Raw genomic sequence first — 19,321 nt, forward strand, 5'->3', positions numbered from 1 at the left:
AACTCCGCATTAATATGACCTTTTTGTGTTGCCAAAATCCTTATGTGGATACACACAAACATATATAATGTGCAATTATTAAGCCATGAATGTTGACTTAGTACGTAATGTTTAGTATCAAATTTATATTTATATATTTATTCTTATTTCCTAACAAAAATAAAAGATATAGCTTTTACATTTATATCCTTGTATTTATTTAATTTTACATAAAATTGTGATAAATAAAATGGAAACAAAATAAAAATTTATATTTACTCTCATGCCCTAATTATATTTACTCTTATGTCCTAACTAAAATATCTGTCTTTTACATTTATACCCTATATTTATGTAGTTTTACATAGAATAGTATATAATAAAAGACCAAAGTCGTAAATTTACCATCGTAGATTTTTCTTTTTATTCACATTTTTAGATAGGTAGGTAATAAAGATAAGATTAATATATATCCCTATAATTATTTAGTTTTACGTAGAATAATGCATAATAATAGGGCAAAATCTATTCACATTTTTAGATAGATTAAGATAAATATAATATATATACCATGTTACATAGGATAGTGTAGAATAATAAAAAAACAAAATTGTAAATTCACAATGATAAAACTTTTCATGGTTATTTAATTAAATCGAAACGTGACACTTGAGTTTTAGACTTTAACCACAGCCATTTATATCTATAGATCAGCTACTGAATATATTATGCAGGTCATGAACCTTATCGAAGCTATTAAATAATTTTTTGGAAACGTCGGATGGAATATTGTTATATTATATAAAATAATAATATAATATATAAAATAATATATTTTATATTATAAAAATCTCAAATATATATAAAAATAATATATATATATAGAATTTAAATTATAAAAATCTCAAATATATATAAAATAATATCTATATAGAATTATATATTTGTAAGCCAAAAAAAATAAATCAAATAAACTCTAATATTAATAAAATAATATTTTTAACAAAATTCAAAATCCAAATAATCATATATGGCAAAAACTTGTGTGAGATGGTCTCACGGGTCGTATTTGTGAGACGGATCTCTTATTTGGGTCACCCATAAAAAAGTATTATTTTTTATGCTAAGAGTATTACTTTTTATTATGAATATGGGTAGGGTTGACCCGTCTCACAGATTATGATCCGTGAGACGGTCTCACATGAGACTCACTCATCATATATATATATATATCCAAAAATAAAATTTAAAATATAAGAAATAATTAAATTCTAAAATAATTAAAAAAAATGTGAACCAGTCCGATCGATTTTAACAAGTTCATGGTCGGACGATCGGTTGTTGATTGATTTGCCAAGTAAACGTATTTTGAGTGTGGTCCGGACAAAACCCGTGACTCAGTTCGATTCTAAAAACAATGATACTAACTACAATGGGTCTCCAGAAACACACCAAATTATTATTATTATTTTTTCAGAAGAATTCCTTTTTATTCTAATATCTTTGTATTTCACATAAAAAGATATGAAATTTTTTTATTTTTGTGATGAATATGTGTTTTTGTGTGTGAATTTATATACTATCAAATTTTATTTTAGTGGTGTATTTTTTGATTTATTATCATTACTATTTTAGTATATCTGAACAAGTGCGCTGCATCGAGAGAAACGTGTTTTGGCTGGATACTAGGTAAAACTCCTTGGGCGATATGTACAATTCTGTTGCAATATGCAAAATCCCATATAAAGTCGCTCTCCCTTGTTGCGCTGTGTATCTTTCATCCCTCTCTTGATTCGAGTCGCAATTGTGCGTTTAGGGTTAAGGACAATGATGAGAAAGAGACCCAGAACGAGTCTAGACTACGCGATTGTTGATGTTTGGGATCGGGAAATTGGCCGTCTTTCCGCGCGGAAGTTTGCACATCGCCTTGCTGCGTCAGAGGTTCATGATTCGAGTCCTCTTTTTTTTGCCGGAGTGTGTCTTTTAGTTTAGATTCTTGTTTGTTGTGAAACCCAGTTGATCAAATTGGAATTTTAAATGATTCTTTGATACTTCAACTTTCTGGCCTCGTAATAGCGATAGCGAGTGTAATATCTAGCTTTCGTGACTTGACTTGCACATCGCTCTCTTAAAATCTATGCAAAAGTATCTTGCATGCGAATCTTGTTTTGTTGTTTGTGAAAATCTTTAGCTATTGCCTATGGTGCTGGGCTGCTAAGCTCTGCATAGTGCATGAATTATCTAGCTTCAGGACAATTGCGAATCAATGCTTGAGTTCGCATCCTTTTAGCTGCAACTCAAAGTACAAATGTGCAAATACCTTGACTCAAGATGCCAATTGAGGTGCACTGAAGTGAAGCGCGATGAGAAACACGATTTTAAGTTTTATATGTTTTAAAAAAGATGCTATCAATGGCATATTAGATGTAATTTGCAAGCCATGGAATGACAATTAAACAATTTTTTCACGGTACAAGACAATATGAATGTCTATTACATTCTTAAAACTCGCCTTGGGCCTTGAAGATGCAAAAAGATTGACAATTTACACCTTAGGTCTCGATAAATGGGTTTTCCTTGCCATGCCTACACACATAATAGTTGAACCTTGATTTGCCTGTCTGGCTTACACATCGTGGATTTTTGGTTATCATGGCAGATGTTTGGACCGAAGCATGAAAAGTGCATTTGAAATTTGAGTGTTGTGTTTCTTCATCAAGAAACACCATTTTTCTGAAAATATTTCTTTAAAAATTTCATTTGCATGTTTAAATGGCTAATAGTATTGTGAAGTTGCTCAGGCGATCTGATTACCATATATTTGATCCGACTGATTTGCCTTTTTAGTAGCATATCAAATGCCCTACATTGCTTCCATGAGAAGTTCATTTGTCAAAAGACTATACCTCCTGTTGTTTATTTGCAATTCACAGCCAAGGTCCAAAATCGGATAATTCTTTAATAAATGTGCTGTTAAGCCGCAACTAATCCATGTCTAGTAAGATGATCATCTTCAATTTGGTAACTTCAAAAGTACTTTCATTTTTAACTTTGCGGTGAGGTTGTGCTTTAGCAAATTTGAATCTAAGTATAATATGTTTCCCTTTCCTCATGTTACTAGGATCTTGTGCTTCGTCTTTGTTTTGTGCGAACTCTAGCTAAACATCGAGGCTGTGTCAATACTATTAGCTTCAGTGCGGCTGGTGATATTCTTGTGTCAGGCTCTGATGATAGGAGGATCATTCTCTGGGACTGGGAAACTGGTAGTGCTAAACTTTCTTTCCATTCAGGTCATCGCAACAATGTTTTCCAAGCAAAGTTCATGCCATACACTGGAGACCTGAGCATTGTTACCTGCGCTGCTGATGGAGAGGTATCTTTTATTTCTGAATTCTCTGGGAGGAAAAAGTATGTTTGAAACTCCTTTAGGGATATTTAATTTTTCATCATATGATTTTTCATAGCTCTTTTATGCAATCAGGGAATCGGTCTATGTTTAATATTCATGTTGATAAATTTGACCTGAAAATTTGATGATTAAACAGGGGGATCGTTGGCAGGTCCTGAAAATTAATTAGGAAAAGCCTAAAGTTGATTACATAATGATTCTAATTTCATGTTGTAATCTGCATATATTATTGGAAGAGTGTTCTCTTACAAAGTTTGATTCTTGAATTTAGGTGAGACATGCTCAAATTCATGACTCAGGAAAAGTGGAGACCCATTTACTGGCAAAACATCAAGGACGAGCACACAAACTGGCGATTGAACCTGGAAGCCCACATATCTTTTATACCTGTGGTGAAGACGGCTTGGTTCAACATGTGAGTAATTTTTTAATCAAATTTGAAGTGGTTGGTGTTGACTGTTTCTGTTGAGAATTTATTGAACCAAACAAAGACATATCCCGGTTATACATCATTTGTTTTTTGTGTTGTAGTCTTAGTTAGAAAATTTGGAATAAAATAGTTATCAAAAGGAATTGTATCGATAGCTAGCACTAGGGGTGTTCAAACTTCGGATAAAACCGAAAATCCAAACCGAAAAAACCGAACACCGAACCGAACCAAAACCCGAATTTTGTAATTCGTATATAAATGTTAAAACCGAAGTTTATTTGGTTCGGTTTCGGATTATATATGTCAAAACCGAAAAAAACCGAAAAAATCGAAATTTCATTAAATTAATAATTTTTTAATATTTTTATTTATATTATATATTTTGATATGATATTTAGTAAATGAAAAACCATTTTGAACAATTTTTAGTTGATTGTTGTTTGTTTAATTAATTTAGACCTTATATTTAAATATTACTAAGAAAACACGTAGAAAGTTAACATATTATATTTTACAATATATTTATATCATTAATTTAAATAATTATACCAAAACCGAATTAACCGACCGAAATAACCGAACCGTTTTGGTAGAAAATCGAACCGAACCGAAGAAAAATGGTTCGGATATCGGATTATATATTTCTAAAATCGAAATAAAAAACCGAAAACCGAACCGAACTGACCGATGAACACCTCTAGATAGCACGTAGCACACACTGAATTAGATATTATATTTTATGGATAAGTTTTTTATTTGGTGGCCTTTTATTCTCGTTTTGTTTCTATCGGAAGCTTGAAAGCCTAATTTTGACACCATCTTCTATTTCGCAGATTGATCTGAGAACTGGAACGGCTACCAGCCTTTTTACTTGTAAACCCGTGCAAAAACAAAGTTATATGTCCGTCGTCCATCTAAATGCAATCACTATAGATCCAAGAAATCCTAATTTATTTGCTGTAGGTGGATCTGATCAGCTGGCTAGACTATTTGATATTCGTAAATATAAGTGGGATGCGTCATCTGAATTTGATAGGCCTGTCGATTACTTTTGTCCCCCTCATTTGACAGACGATGAGCATGTGGGCATAACTGGGTTGGCATTTTCTGATCAGAGCGAGCTTCTGGTGTCTTACAGTGATGAATTTATCTATCTTTTTGCCAGAGATATTGGTTTGGGGCCTGATCCAACTCTTACTTCTCAGTTATCTGATGGCAATGATGTAGCTGATTCATCTAATTTGCCATCAGGGTCACCCCTCTCAAATGTCAACGCCAATGTAACTGGAGCTCCTCAGGCATACAAAGGGCATAGGAACTGCGAGACTGTGAAGGGCGTGAACTTTTTTGGGCCCAAATGTGAGTATGTCATGAGTGGATCAGACTGTGGTCGAATTTTCATTTGGAAAAAGAAGGGTGGGGAGCTCATTCGTGTGATTGAAGCTGATAAACACGTGGTGAATTGCATTGAATCTCATCCTCATGCTACTGTGTTGGCTAGCAGCGGAATTGAGCATGACATAAAAATATGGACTCCAAATAACATTGATAAAGCTACCTTACCCACAAATATTCAAAAGGTATGAAGATTTTTTAAGCATGACTGTGTGAAGATTTTGAAGATGACTGGATCTTTCTCATATTGCCTTATGTTGAAATTTATTATTTTGTTCCATAGTTGTGCGCTAACTTAGGATGCGGTATTGGGAAATTGTAGAAAAATGAACCAGGGTCATTTCATTTGCTCTTGGTCTTTAGGATAGATCTATCAATTTGGTGAGTTTGAGAAATTGAAAAGCCATAACTTATTCGAGTCCCTAGGATAAGTGATTTTTGGTATCATGTAGTTGTGGTGCTGCTATAAAATTCAAATAAAAAACAATTGAGGTTTAATTTAACCACTGTTTATTGTAGCTATTGCCTCTTCTTGATGGATTGTTTACATCATCATATAGCACCACACAACCGGACTCTTAACATGCAGTTATCCTCTGCAATTTTTTTCCTTTTTGTCCCATGGAACTAAATTAGCATCAAAGCAGAGGGAGTTCTAATTTCTCTGCATTACTTATTAGGATATGGTCTCAAACTCGATTCATCGTCGAATTGGTTTCTTAACCTTTGGCGGTTTTTATGATGACGATGATGGCCTCGGCTTCTATGACCTTAACGACGAAGACGACGACGACTCTGAAGATGATGACAGTCGTGACGATGACGACGATGGTGATGATTGTAACCATGATTACTCCACTGACAGTGATGAGGTTTTGAGTGAAGAGGAGGTGGAGGTGGTGGAAGTGGAAGAGGAGGCCGTGGAAAACGATGGTACTAATTTAACTTTACTCGGAGAATCAGAATACAGTGGTGATAGTGATAGTGATAGTGATGGCGATGATTCTGAGGATGGATTTGAGGAGGATGGTGACTTTGAAAATGCCGCTGCTGATGATTCACTTGTTGATCTCTGTGATATTGATGATTACACATTTTGATGGTCGTGACTTTGATTTTAATGGATGGAAGGTTTTCATGATGAAAGTGATTTAAATAGTTTTGATGATGATAATGACATGGCTCTTTCTGTTTCCAGGGAAGACCTAAACCAAAAGGCGGTTGGATGCACCGAATGGTTTCTCCGGATGATCTGATGTTGCATTTATTTTCGCTACAACGGGGATGGCGCGACTCCCCCTCCCCCTCCCCCTCCCCCGATGGTACTGGAGAAAATGTAGATGTCGGGAGGGAGCTGCTACAGCTTCTTCTTACATTTGATGATGGCGGAGACACCACAAGTGCCGAAGACTGTTCCATCTGAGTTATATATTTAGAAATGAACAATGTTTGTTCGTACATAAGCTGTTTGAATAAGTTTTTAACATTCTCTTTTGTTCACGGTCTCTTTCAATGTCCTATTTCCCGAAGACGCGTTGCATGTGTCGAGTCATTTCAAAATACAAAATTTAAAAGATAATTTAATAATTTTAATTTAATTATAAAAAAACATCACAAATGACTTAATTGTCATCAATATATAAAAATCATAAATCCTATCAGTAGATGATAATTATATAAATGATTTTTATAAATATCTGTTAGTAGCTAGAAATCAAAATCAAATAAATATTTTATTTAATTTTATATATTATATAATATGATAATTATATAAATGAACTCGAGATAATTATATAAATGATTTTTATAAATCTCAATAAAATTATTCGTATCAGTCGATTAACCTTAAAAATTGATATTTGACTTGACTCACAAAATCAAGGGCTCAATTATCATATTATATAATATATAAAATTAGGTAAAATCAAGCACTGTCGGTGCATGAACAGATAAGAAATATGAACTCAAGCAACAAATTTGAAATTATAAAATTTATTATGTTAATGTTAATTTTGTCATTACAATCAAATATATAAATTTAATCACTCTTATTAAAATCATATCAAATATTAAATATAATATCCTACAAATTATATATCCTTATATTATATATCACATGTTTATCCTATCATATGTATCAAACTATGCTTAATTGAATTCCATTTTAGTTGTTTTTTTTTTTAAAAAAAAGATAAGAAATAAGAAATAACTCACCTCCTTGAAATAAATTAAAGAGAGTTGATGAATTTTTAGTTGTAAATAAATGGAACGAACTATGGGAAAGAACCACTTAACTCCGTATCAAATTTAAGACATTTAACAAAGGAATTAGTATAAAATGTATTATAATTACTTGCACATATATCAACTAACTGTACATAAAATAGCTACAACCTTTCAATCAAAATCAATTGATGACACCAAAATGGCAAAAAATGCTAAGAGTATTACTTTTTATTGTGAAAATGGGTAGGGTTGACCCGTCTCACAGATTAAGATCCGTGAGACGGTCTCACATTAGACCTACTTCACCAAAATATATGTATGCACCCGTCGACGATGGTGTATTTAGAAAAATACTTTTTCTTTTCTTTTTTACCAAAACATTTTAGATGGTATATCTTGAAAAATACATATTTTTATAATCTACTTGTCATTTTCCATTTAAACAAGGGAAAATTAATTGCCTTATTGGTTCTTTAAATTGGATTCAATGAGTGTTTTCATAATCATATTAGTAACATTAGTGATCGAGCCAGTTTACTTTGTAAAAATGGTTCAATCAGAATCAGAAAATTATTATATTATGTAAAATAATAATATAATATAGTAAAGATGCATATAAAATTAACAAAATCTATACTTCTATACTATATTATATATTATTAAGTAAGAGACCTCTAGAGTAACTAACTTTTGATGTCATGGTCTGTTTTTCTAATTATATATATTAATAAAATGTTAAAAATTTAATGTAAGTCACATGTTGTTTAGCAGATAAAGCCTATGTTTCTTAGCTATGAGGTTGTAGGTTCAATTTTTACTGGGGCTTTTTTTTATTCCTTTATTTATTTATTTTTTTAGTTCATATATCAAAATTACAATGCACTCATTATTTTTTATAAATATATTTTGATCTTCATTTAAATATAAATAAAATAAATTATAAAAAATATATCGTACAAGCACGCAATGCGTGCGGCGGTGTATTAGTATTTATAAATGACCTCACCGGTTTCCAGCAAGCTGTTGTAAGTATATATACGTACCACGTGTATGCTAAAAAACAGTATATTTGAATTAATATAGCGATCTTTTGACTGTATTTATTGTAGATTTCGGGGTTGGGTGTGTGGTTGGTTTCATTTCACCCTACCTCGTGAGGCACTGTCTTCATGAGGTGATCAAAGGTCCAGATTTAAATATACATACACCCCATGAGGTGATCAAAGGCCTAAATTTAATCACCATGTAAAATCAATGGCTGAGATCCTGTGTGGACACTGCCCACAGGGGTAGGGTCGAGTTAACCTGATGGTGCCACTTATGGGTAATCTTTCCGATTTCTACGGCAGGAAAAATTTACTCACAATCCCAATTACTCTTTTCAGGTGATTCCACTAGGTACGTACGTTGTGCTGTTTTGATGGCTTAATTTCATGCATGTGTGGCTTGAATTTACTCAAATTTATGGCCACAAAGCAGTAATCTTGGCGTGGAAGAGAACGAAGAACTGGGTCTATGCACACTACGTCTTCAGGTCTTTCACTGCTATGCTTACAGCTAGTGGAGTTCTCTGCCTCGCTCTTTGTAATTTGGTAAACAATAGATTCGAAGGTGCTTCATTAGTTTAATTAATACGTACAGGCGTACAGCGCCAAATTCACCATCGCTGCATGTGTTGCCTTCTTCACCACCCTTGTTGATTGTGCAGTACGGTACCAACTCTCGGATTTCCATTTTTGGTGCTCCAAAATGCAATTTCACATCTTACATCATGAAGATGTATTTGTGTTCTATATGTCGCAGCGTCGTAGAATTGGAAATTTAGCTTCGGCTTCAAGAAAAGAACAATTTGCAATTATATTCCTCATCGTGGCAGTTCTATCAAATGTATTCTTCTTATAGATTATTATGATACCCCGGGAAATATCTCATATTACTCTGGGTCATCACCGGTGCAGACCCGAGTAAGCAAGAGATCAGAGTCGCCTTGCTCCATGTCAAGCAGGGGCCGAGTTCATCTGTGATCCCTGGAGATTGGAGCCCGGGCAGCTAGGAGACTGGAGTAGCGAGGGTGGAGTTCATCTATGAGCCCGGGAGATTAGAGCCTGGGCATTCGGACACAAGTGTCATGTTTTAGATTGATCTCTGAGATCTTTTGGTGCATAAAAGAGTGATAGGACTAAGTCGAAGTAAGCATGGACTGTCAGACTTGACAGTGTCAGCAAACATAAGCACGGCCAGCTATCCTATCATGAGTAGTAGCTGGGCACTGAAAACAAAGTTATCATTGGTTTTCCTCCTATAAATACCGAGGCATTCATATATATATATTCTCTTGCAAACGAAATACTCACTCTCTTAATAAAATATTGACTTGAGCGTCGGAGTGGTCAAGCCAGAAAATCATCCGACGCCCTACTAACGATCTCTGTTGTTTCAAGTGTGCAGATATTTCCAGAGCCAGGGAAAACTTTATCTTGAAAGAATATTACAACCCGACCCGGTGCAATTATCCACCTATCTCACACCCAATTCACCATGTCGCATCATATTACATTATTGTTAATAAAGATAAATTATGTCCTGATTAAGGAACAAAATGAAAATTTCAGGTATTTTGCACGCCAATATTGGGACCTCTTGTCGTCGGAGAATCCACTTTGCTCTCTTTCGCACTCTTTAATGCAATATTCTTGAATGTATGTATGGTTAACGTTGATATTTTCATTGTCTAATTCGGAAACCCTTTACTTAACAGGCATGTGATGGATTTTAAATTTTGCAGATGCTGTTTAATAACATAGCATGGTTACCTTGGGAGAGAATCTCTTTAAAATATTATCGATGATCGTCAAATATCTATATACCTATAAAAATTTGGATCATGGGCTTTGTCTTTCAATTGTGAAATGATAAAAATAGTCTCTTTATCAATACAAATCTAAAAACTCAATATGGATATCTAAAAACTCAATAAGGATGTGTGTGTGTGTGTATATATATATATATATATATATTATTCTAACAAATGTTAATGAATTATCACTACAATATACATTGGTTGTAGTAATTTATATCACTGCAAGAATAAAAAGGTAACTCTTATATTAATTTTCTCAATTAATTCATCTTTATACTATCTTTAAATATTTTATCATTTTAATTATCTCTTTACATTTTTTTATGATTTTAATGTAATTTTGTAATTATAATTTTAGTGCAATTTCTAATTAAGTAATAAATTATAGTATCACGAGAAGATATATGAAAGAATTTAAATATATATGCAATAATAGAATAACATAATAAATATAGAAAAATTTGATAATATGAAGTTTAATATTATCATATTTTATGTTTTTTAACCAATGAATTAAAAGTAAAGAGTTTTTAATAAATTATATAGGAGAATTTATATCAACAATTATGAATATTAATATATTAATAATCTCATAAAATATGAATCTCTTAGAAAATTCTGAGAGTTTAGCTATAATAAGAAATTTAAAGATTTTAGTAGAACTTTTAAAAAAATTATATATATGACAAATTTATAAATTCAATACATAAAATTTGGTAGTATTGAAACATCTACTAAGATTGTTTAAGATTTAGGCATTAAGAGTATAAAGGTAAACTCGAACATGGTTCTCAAGAACAGTTAAACCAAAATCAGAACTAAAATCTTTTTTTTTTGGTTTAATTCCAAAATCAGCTATCATAGTATATAAATTTTACGACATAATTGTTATACAATTAGTTTCACTATCTCAAGTATTGTATAACTATTTTATTTGATATTAAAAAATAGATCATAGTAGCACTTTTTAAAAAAAATTATATATCAGACAAATTTATAAATTCAATATATAAAATTTGGTAGTATGATCTCTTTTGATTTATAATTTTCAGTTTATATATATTTATATATATATATATATATATATATTAATTATTTATGAAATTTTAAGAAAATAAAAAAATCAATAATCAAAAAATAAAAAATTTCACAGTCAAATGACAGAAATATTGCATATAATTTGAGTATGCTACAACTCTAAAACTTAAAAGAAAATTATTTCAAAATTTTAGTACTACGACCTATTTGATATTAAAAAGTGGATCATAGAAAACAAATAATTTTAAATGTTCAATGTACATATGATATAAGAACTAAGCACATATAAATACATAAAAAAAAACATAATAATGATTCATATCCGAAAACTTGATGACTAATATATATTTTATATTATTTTAAAAAATTTCATTAACTAATGTATATGAAAAATATTTGATTGTAAAAAAAATTATATATTCATATCTATTTTTTCTTTCAAGTGAGATAATAAATATTCATATTAAAATTTATAATGTAATACATATATAATTTTGATTTTATTTTAAAAGACAGTAAAAATTCAAAAAATATGAAAATTTGAAGAAAAAAATTTCTAAAACAAATTTGTATGTTATAGGCATGATTATTTTATTAAATTGTTTAACTAAAAAATTACATACATCTGCTCGTCAAAATTGATCATAAATAAAAACCATATGTAATACATGAAAAAATATATTAATGAGCAATAAAAGACACATAAGTTATTTTCTACTGTAAAAACAATATATGACATAATTCTTATAATAAATATAATTATAATGCTCACTTATTAGCATTTATCAAAATATTAAAGTTTTTACGTATGATATTTTAATATCTTTATTTAATTATTTTGAAATCAAACTAACTAATTCAAAAAAGACAAAAAACAGTATTTTTTATGAAATTTTATTTATTTGGTTATATTTCAAATTTTAATGATGAAAATAATACCAGTAGTTTTAAATCTATATTTAATAATTATCGTATGAGTTTATTTGATTTTATTTTATGTTTATCATATCATCTTATTTGAATGTGTATTTCATTACATACATTGATTTATTTATTATTTTGAAACTATATTTAACAAGAAATTGATATTGCAATCCCACCTAATTAAGTAAAAAAAATGTAATTTACATGACTAAAAATATAATTTTCTCAATCTTCTATTTCAATGGCATAAATTATATACTTTGCACTTTTAAAATTTTTCAGTGTAGAAATTGTAATACTGTAATCCCACATATTCAAAATGAATATTTAAAACGATTTATAAAAGGTTCTAATTCATTCACATGCCAATTGGTTTACCACTTTCATTAACAAGAAAGGATACGTGGTAGTTGCAAAGTCTATTTCGCAATTGTGCTTGCACGGACCTAGGCTCAGGACATGATAAAATCATATTAGAGATAGTTGTCAACAAGAACACTGGGAGATAAATGTTATGTAAGATAAATCATGATGCGTAAAAAAGTCACATTTTGAACTTGTATAATCACTTCTAATTTTCTGACCCCTAGTGGAATCGATGAATCAAACTTTAGTTAGGATGTTGTGCCTCTATTGAATGATGTGTGTTGTAGGACCTCATTCTAGACATGGTCGTGGGCCAGGTCCGAGTCAGACCCGTCGGGTTATGGTCTGGAAAATTCCGACACTTAACTATAACTGTCTAGACGATTATGGTCTGGGTTCTGATCCCGGCGGTTTGGGTCCGGATTCAGGCTTGATTAACCGCGGTTTTGTTAGAGTAGGTGCACGTCGAGCCAAGTGTTGGCCGAGTGTTCACAATGAAACTCTATGTATAAACAGTCTTTATTTTAATAATATTTGAAATTATTGTTTTGGCACTTCTTTATCTGTATACCCAGGCTAGTTGCATAGATAAAGTCCTTGAATATACAAATAGTAGAAATAATATGACATGCTAATATGATGAGTATCATGAAACTCATATTTGCAATACTGTATATTCTAAACAGTTTCTAGTCGATTCAGCCACTAAGAAGGATATAGGCCGCTCGAGTTCGAGACTAGTATCTGCGATCTGAGTACCATGTTTCATTGGTAGGGGACATTGTGATGTCCGAACATGCAGATAGGTGCTCCTTGTAGAGTGCACTGAACAACCCTCGATAAAGGACTTTCCAAGTGGTTCTCACTTATCGAGTGGAAACGTCCTAGTTTATGGTTGTACACCATTAGTCCTTATGACCCGGGACAACATTGAGACTCTATGTGCTAGCATTGCACTTTGACTTGTTTACCGACTCTCAAGGGGTCATCATGTGGCAAGGTTGGGTGTTCTGTCGAAACATATAGGAGTCGATGCATTGTAGTCGGGGATTCACCGCTTACCTTCGGGTATGGATATCCTATGTGTATGTAGTATGAAATCTCTGATCAGAGTGTTGGTGGTAATTATGAAAGGGGTTTCATAGTACGACATGACACATAGTATCGATTCATTGACAACTCTCGATATACCAATGGTTGTCGAATCGGTCGGGATATATGAGATGAAGGGACCGTACTGTACGCTAACCATAATTGAATGGTTCTTGCAGGAACTATCATTTGATATCTAGGGAATCATGTAAGCGATGCTGCTAGGCGTTTAACATGATTGGTTGGGTACTATCAGACTTGAGTTCTGACGTTCTTATTATCAAGGAGTTGATAAGTAAGAATGGAGAAATTAGGGTATGCTCATATAAAGACATGTTTAGTCCCGAATCACATGGAGATGTGAACCCACGGCTAGTTGTATCAATGAACCATTGAGGGTCACACAAGTGCTAACCTTTTAGATCCCGTTGAGAAGTAAATTAGTTCAATGTGTTGAACGGCTTATAAAGGAGTTTATAAGCGTAAGGAAAAATTGAAGTATGACTTCTATAAGAGAATTATGGAGAATGTAACTTTTAATTTGAGGAAGTGTTCCTAAATTAAAAGATGGCCAAATAAATAATGTATTTGAAAATTGTGATTTTCATAAACATTATTATGGACTAAATTAAATTAATTTAAGTGTTGAATTAATTAAACACTAGTGGACCTAGTAGAGTCCAAATAATTAAATTATTTAACTAGTGGACTTGAGTAAATTCAAGTAAGGTTTAATTGGGCTCAAATATGTTTGAGACATTTAAATAATATTAAATGAGCTTTGTAATTGTTACAAACACAAATAGTATGCATGGGGAGGTGAAGAGTTGGGAGACAACTTTTTCAATAATCAAGACATGTGTCACACATGCCAACTTTAATTTTTTGCCCAACCAAGAAAAATGTTTCTCCTTCTCTCCTACAACCTAGAATGGCCGAAATTTCCTTGATATTATTCTCTCATTTTTCTCTTCATTTTGGTAGAGAAAAACCTACACTTCTCAATGAAAAATGCTCTAATTTTTCTAGTGCAAAATTAGAGTGGTACTACTTTGTTAGTGGTGGACCTTATTTTGAAGGAAAGAAGGAAGATTGTAGATTGTCTACCTTCAAGAGCTAAGTTGTTTACAACTTAAATGGAGCCAAACATCAATCTTTTAAGATTGATAGGTACATCTTTAAAACACCCTATGAATGTCATTTTGTGTTTTTGTATTTGCTACACATCTTAGTAGAGATGCTCGAATTTTTTTTGTAAAAATCGAAATTTTTGAACTTACGTTGCGCATTCGGGTACCTAAAATCGATCCCTTTCAAGTGGTATCAGAGTAAGGATACTATTTTGTGTAGCATATACATAATATTATATTGAGGGCAATTTCTAACCGCATGAGATGAATTTTTGCAACAAAAATCAAGCCCTAGAAAAGGGGTTTTTTGGGCAGCATGTTGCTGCCCATTTCGGGCAGCAAGTGTAACGAACCGTATTCTTTACTACTATAAATTTGCGGAAAAATTAAAAATTTTCTTAAATAAAAGAAAACATAACATCGATACGGTCGTCACTCATCAATCATAAAAATATCTTTAAAATCAATCATCACAATTAAAATTTTCTAAAAGCAAAGCTGTCTCAAAATGTCTCACGATCCAATCATAAAATCAGAGTATTTTAAACTTTGCATAAAAGCATAAACTTTGCGGTCCTCGGGTTAGCCTCCCGCCTAGTCCAAGCCTGCCCCTTGGTCGCCACCTCCCGTCTCCTCATCCACACAATCACCTGCATCGATCAAGGCTAGTGAGTCTAAAGACTCAACACGTATAAACTGGAAGTAACGAGTACTACATAATAAAATCACATGCAACTTTAAAATAGGACCTACATAACTAGAAACTTGACATACGTACAAACATAACTAGACGTGCCATAACTTAAACTTTCATAAACATACTGCATACGTAAACATACATAACTTCATCAATTTTCGTAGAGGATGTTTCAAAGCAAGTGACCCGTAACATAAATGAGCCTGATCAGATTATACCACAGTACTGGGCTGACAGGGACGTATCCACTGCCGCATACATAAGATCCCTGTTCATAATTTAACAGGCCAGTTGATCCACGTTCATAATTTAACGCTTCACAACCACGATCTAACCCGTTCATAATTTAACGGGCGGATTGGTCCCCGTTCATAATTTAACGCTTTCCAATCCTAACATAATATGGTCACAAGACATTTAGCATACCTCAAAACTTAAAATATTTTCTTGCACGTCAACATACTTACTTGGCGTTGAGGGATTCGTTGGACTTCGATCGAGGCCGTTGCTGCACAAGCTAACATGAAATTGCATACTTAACTCGCATAACTAAAACGTAGGAATCGCACTTAGGACCTCCTAAAATTTCCCATGACACGACCTTGATAACCCTTGCACTAAACCATGACATCAAACCTCGAACGTGATATAATATTTTTCCAAAAATGTGCAGGACACGGACCCCGTACCTACATCCGTGTAGGGGTCCGTGTAGACTCTGGAAGTGGACACCGGAAGGGAGCAAAGGCACGGACCCCGTGTCGAGGTCCGGGTGGACATCCGTGTAGGCACTGGAAAAATACACTAAGTGAAACCCAAAGGCACGGACCCCGTGCCCTCATCCGTGTAGGGGTCCGTGTAGATACTGGAAAAGTACTCCGAGGGGACAACAAAGGCACGGACCCCGTGTCAGGGTCCGTGTACAGGTCCGTGTACCCACTGTGATCGCGAACTTACGAAAATTCTGAACACCCAATGCTTATTCTTCTAGACTCGCTTACACGGACTATGAAACGACACCCCGAGACCCATCCTAGCACGCTATGGCATCAAAACATTATCGTAACAGTTCCCAAAGCGACGACGCTCGCCCTACGACACATACCATTCAAAACGTGGCATTTGACATTAAAACGTTACCTACGACTTCTAGAGTGTACGAGTACCTATCGACACGAAACGACATGTCAAATAACAACCCAACGTCATAATAACCATACCTAGGTGCAACAACGATCGCCCGTCGATCTCCAACGAAGCCTGCAACAAATAAACTCGGGAACACATATTTTCATAAAAGTCGCAGTTTGAGCAGTCCCACGAAAAACGCCATAACTCACTCAATTTTTGTCCAAAAATTTCGAATCATATATCAAATCGAAGGTATCGAAAAGTTCTACGTTTTTGCCGTTGAAAGTTTTCCCAAAATATGAACAGAAAAATCGCAGTTTTGACATGAATAGTAAAAACGAGTTTTAGATCTAAAAATTTTCCTTCGAAATTGATCCGATTCATGATCCGCTCAAACTACTAGCATCATACATAACTTTTACGCATAAAAACAACGCAACGCATAATATGACTTGATCGATACAGAAAGAACAGATTATACGTGCCTTTTGATGATAAACTTTACCGAAACGGCGATACCGATGCGGGAACGGAGCGAGGCTTGATCCGGGACGAACGTGGCACTAAATTCTTGCAATAAAACTCACGAAAATTGCTGGGAGACTCGAAGAGAAGGGGACGGCTGCTGAATGCTATGGAACCCTAGGTTTCTCTCTTTTTAAAATAATAAAAATCTGATTTTTAAAGCTTGTGTGTGTGTTGTGTGTTTTAGTGTGTGTAAAAACGTGTAAGTGTGTGTTAGTGTGTTTAACGTGTGTGTGGGTCATTAATTAGGAGATAATTTTGCTAAATCAACTAATAAAAATGCTAATAAAAGTTTGACCCACACAAATTTATCAATTAAATTGATACACTCCACTAAACTCTCCTTTTAACCAAAATACATGTACCACCCACTTTAAAAGATTTAAACTCCTAAAATTATTAAGTAACTAATTTAGGCTTTAAAATACTAACTCTTTACAAACTAATTTAAAATGTCCCAAACTCAACTTAAAAATAAAATACCACATTTTTAATTGCTAAAAATCGTCACCGGTCTTTTCCTCGATCCCGCCTCGAATAATCGCCTGAACATAAAACTCAAGAAAAACATTTAAACATGAATCAACTAAACATATTATAATTTGAAATAATGCAAATTCACAAATCATGAATTAAAACTCAATTTAATGAAATAAACATGCATTAAAATCATTTAATAAAATACATAAAGAATTTAATAACTTGCACGCACGTGGTTCATGTAGACCTCAAATTTTCGGGACGTCACAGCAAGGGCAGCCCGAGGGGCTGCCCGAACCCCTCTATTAAAAAAAAATAAAATTTTTGGCCGGAGCTCCGGCGATGGCGATGACGACTAGGGTTTCCAAAAGTGTTTTGGATTATCAAAGTGTCATGGGCCTTGATGTTGTTGGGCCATTAGATGACTAACATATTTGTGAAATTTAAATGGGCCAAAATGTTTTTGGTGAAAAATGATTTTAAGAGCCCTTAAGTTTAAATTTACAAAAATTGCAAATATTTTCTCATGAAATAAATAATTTAAGTTGGACTTTAATTATTTATAGTAAATTGTGATTTACAAAAAATTCAGTTATAAATAAATTAATTAGAAAGTAGACAAAGGTATTTGTATACTTTGTTAATTTAGTTTATAATCGTGGCGGTTAGTGATTGGATCAAGATATATAATATTGTTTCAATTAATTATTGTGATAATTAATTGATGGTGTATGATATGTGATATTATGCATGAAGGATGATCAAAAGCCCAAGCCCAATTTGCTAGGTGTATGCTAGGATATTTTGTGTTGAATGATTGTAATAATTATCAAATTTCAAGTGGGCTTGGTTTATGGCCCGTTCCCACCCCATGAGATGTATCCCTATTTGCCATGAATATTTATTTGTAAATATTATTATAGTGAAAGATCAAGATTGGAAGATGGTGGCCTTGATGATTATGAAAATCGAAGACATGTAAATATTGGAAGCATTTGTAATAGCTGCATTTGCATCCCTTGAATTTCCTTAGGATTGGACCTAGGCCCGTGTTTAGCTCACACGGGCCATTAGTGTTGGGGCGATTGATCATCCTTGTTTTGTTTACTGTTTATAATATATGCATGATATGTTATAAATAATGAGTATGTGCGTTATTATTATGATAATAACTAAGTTGCATGAATCCGGCAATCATACGATCAAACATGGCGAGCTTTTAAAATAACATTAATGATGAGACCTTTCAAAATTAAAAACCCTCATTTTGAATAAGATTCAAAATTAATATCAAGCCCGAAAATGGGAATTATAAAGTTTTTTATAATTTCCATGTCTTCCATCGACAATGGGTGCATGATGAACGCTACCCGTGCTCGGGGCTCAGCTCATATTATTGGGAGAGCCCTGGGTGCCGGAAAGCTGTGACATCCATTGACATGGTGATGTGAACTACGTGGAACTCCCATGATTTCGGCTCATATTGTAACGACCCATTACAGGCCCAGTGGACCGCCCATACGGCCCACTGCCCCAATCGACCCAAGGCTATCCCGATCTTGTGACTTAGCCCGTAGGCCCAGTGGGCTTGCCCACCCTGTGGTGTCACTCACGGGCTTTCCATAGGCATCGTATGGGT

General features: G+C 33.3%; 1 protein-coding gene and 1 long non-coding RNA gene across 4 annotated transcripts; one reads left to right on the forward strand and one right to left on the reverse strand.

Moving 5' to 3' along the window:
* The first annotated feature begins 1,677 nt into the window (after positions 1-1,677).
* Positions 1,678-6,707, forward strand: LOC140826946 (uncharacterized). 3 transcript variants are annotated; one of them, XM_073189505.1, is made up of 6 exons: positions 1,678-1,920; positions 3,101-3,352; positions 3,660-3,803; positions 4,652-5,398; positions 5,894-6,315; positions 6,412-6,707. In XM_073189505.1, the coding sequence occupies exons 1-5, from the start codon at positions 1,807-1,809 to the stop codon at positions 6,311-6,313; spliced, it is 1,677 nt and encodes a 558-aa protein (XP_073045606.1). In that variant the 5' UTR covers positions 1,678-1,806; the 3' UTR covers positions 6,314-6,315; positions 6,412-6,707. The 3 variants fall into 3 exon arrangements, with proteins under 3 accessions (XP_073045606.1, XP_073045615.1, XP_073045621.1); XM_073189514.1 differs by having other exon boundaries at positions 5,894-6,146; XM_073189520.1 differs by lacking the exon at positions 5,894-6,315.
* Positions 1,937-3,094, reverse strand: LOC140826961 (uncharacterized). Its single transcript, XR_012116898.1, has 2 exons — positions 2,329-3,094; positions 1,937-2,275 (listed from the first exon to the last, which is right to left on the reverse strand). It is a non-coding gene; the product is annotated as an uncharacterized lncRNA (long non-coding RNA).
* Positions 6,708-19,321: the final 12,614 nt, after the last annotated feature.

The sequence above is a fragment of the Primulina eburnea genome, chromosome 1, assembly GCF_022965805.1.
Source record: "Primulina eburnea isolate SZY01 chromosome 1, ASM2296580v1, whole genome shotgun sequence".
Classification (NCBI taxonomy): domain Eukaryota; kingdom Viridiplantae; phylum Streptophyta; class Magnoliopsida; order Lamiales; family Gesneriaceae; genus Primulina; species Primulina eburnea.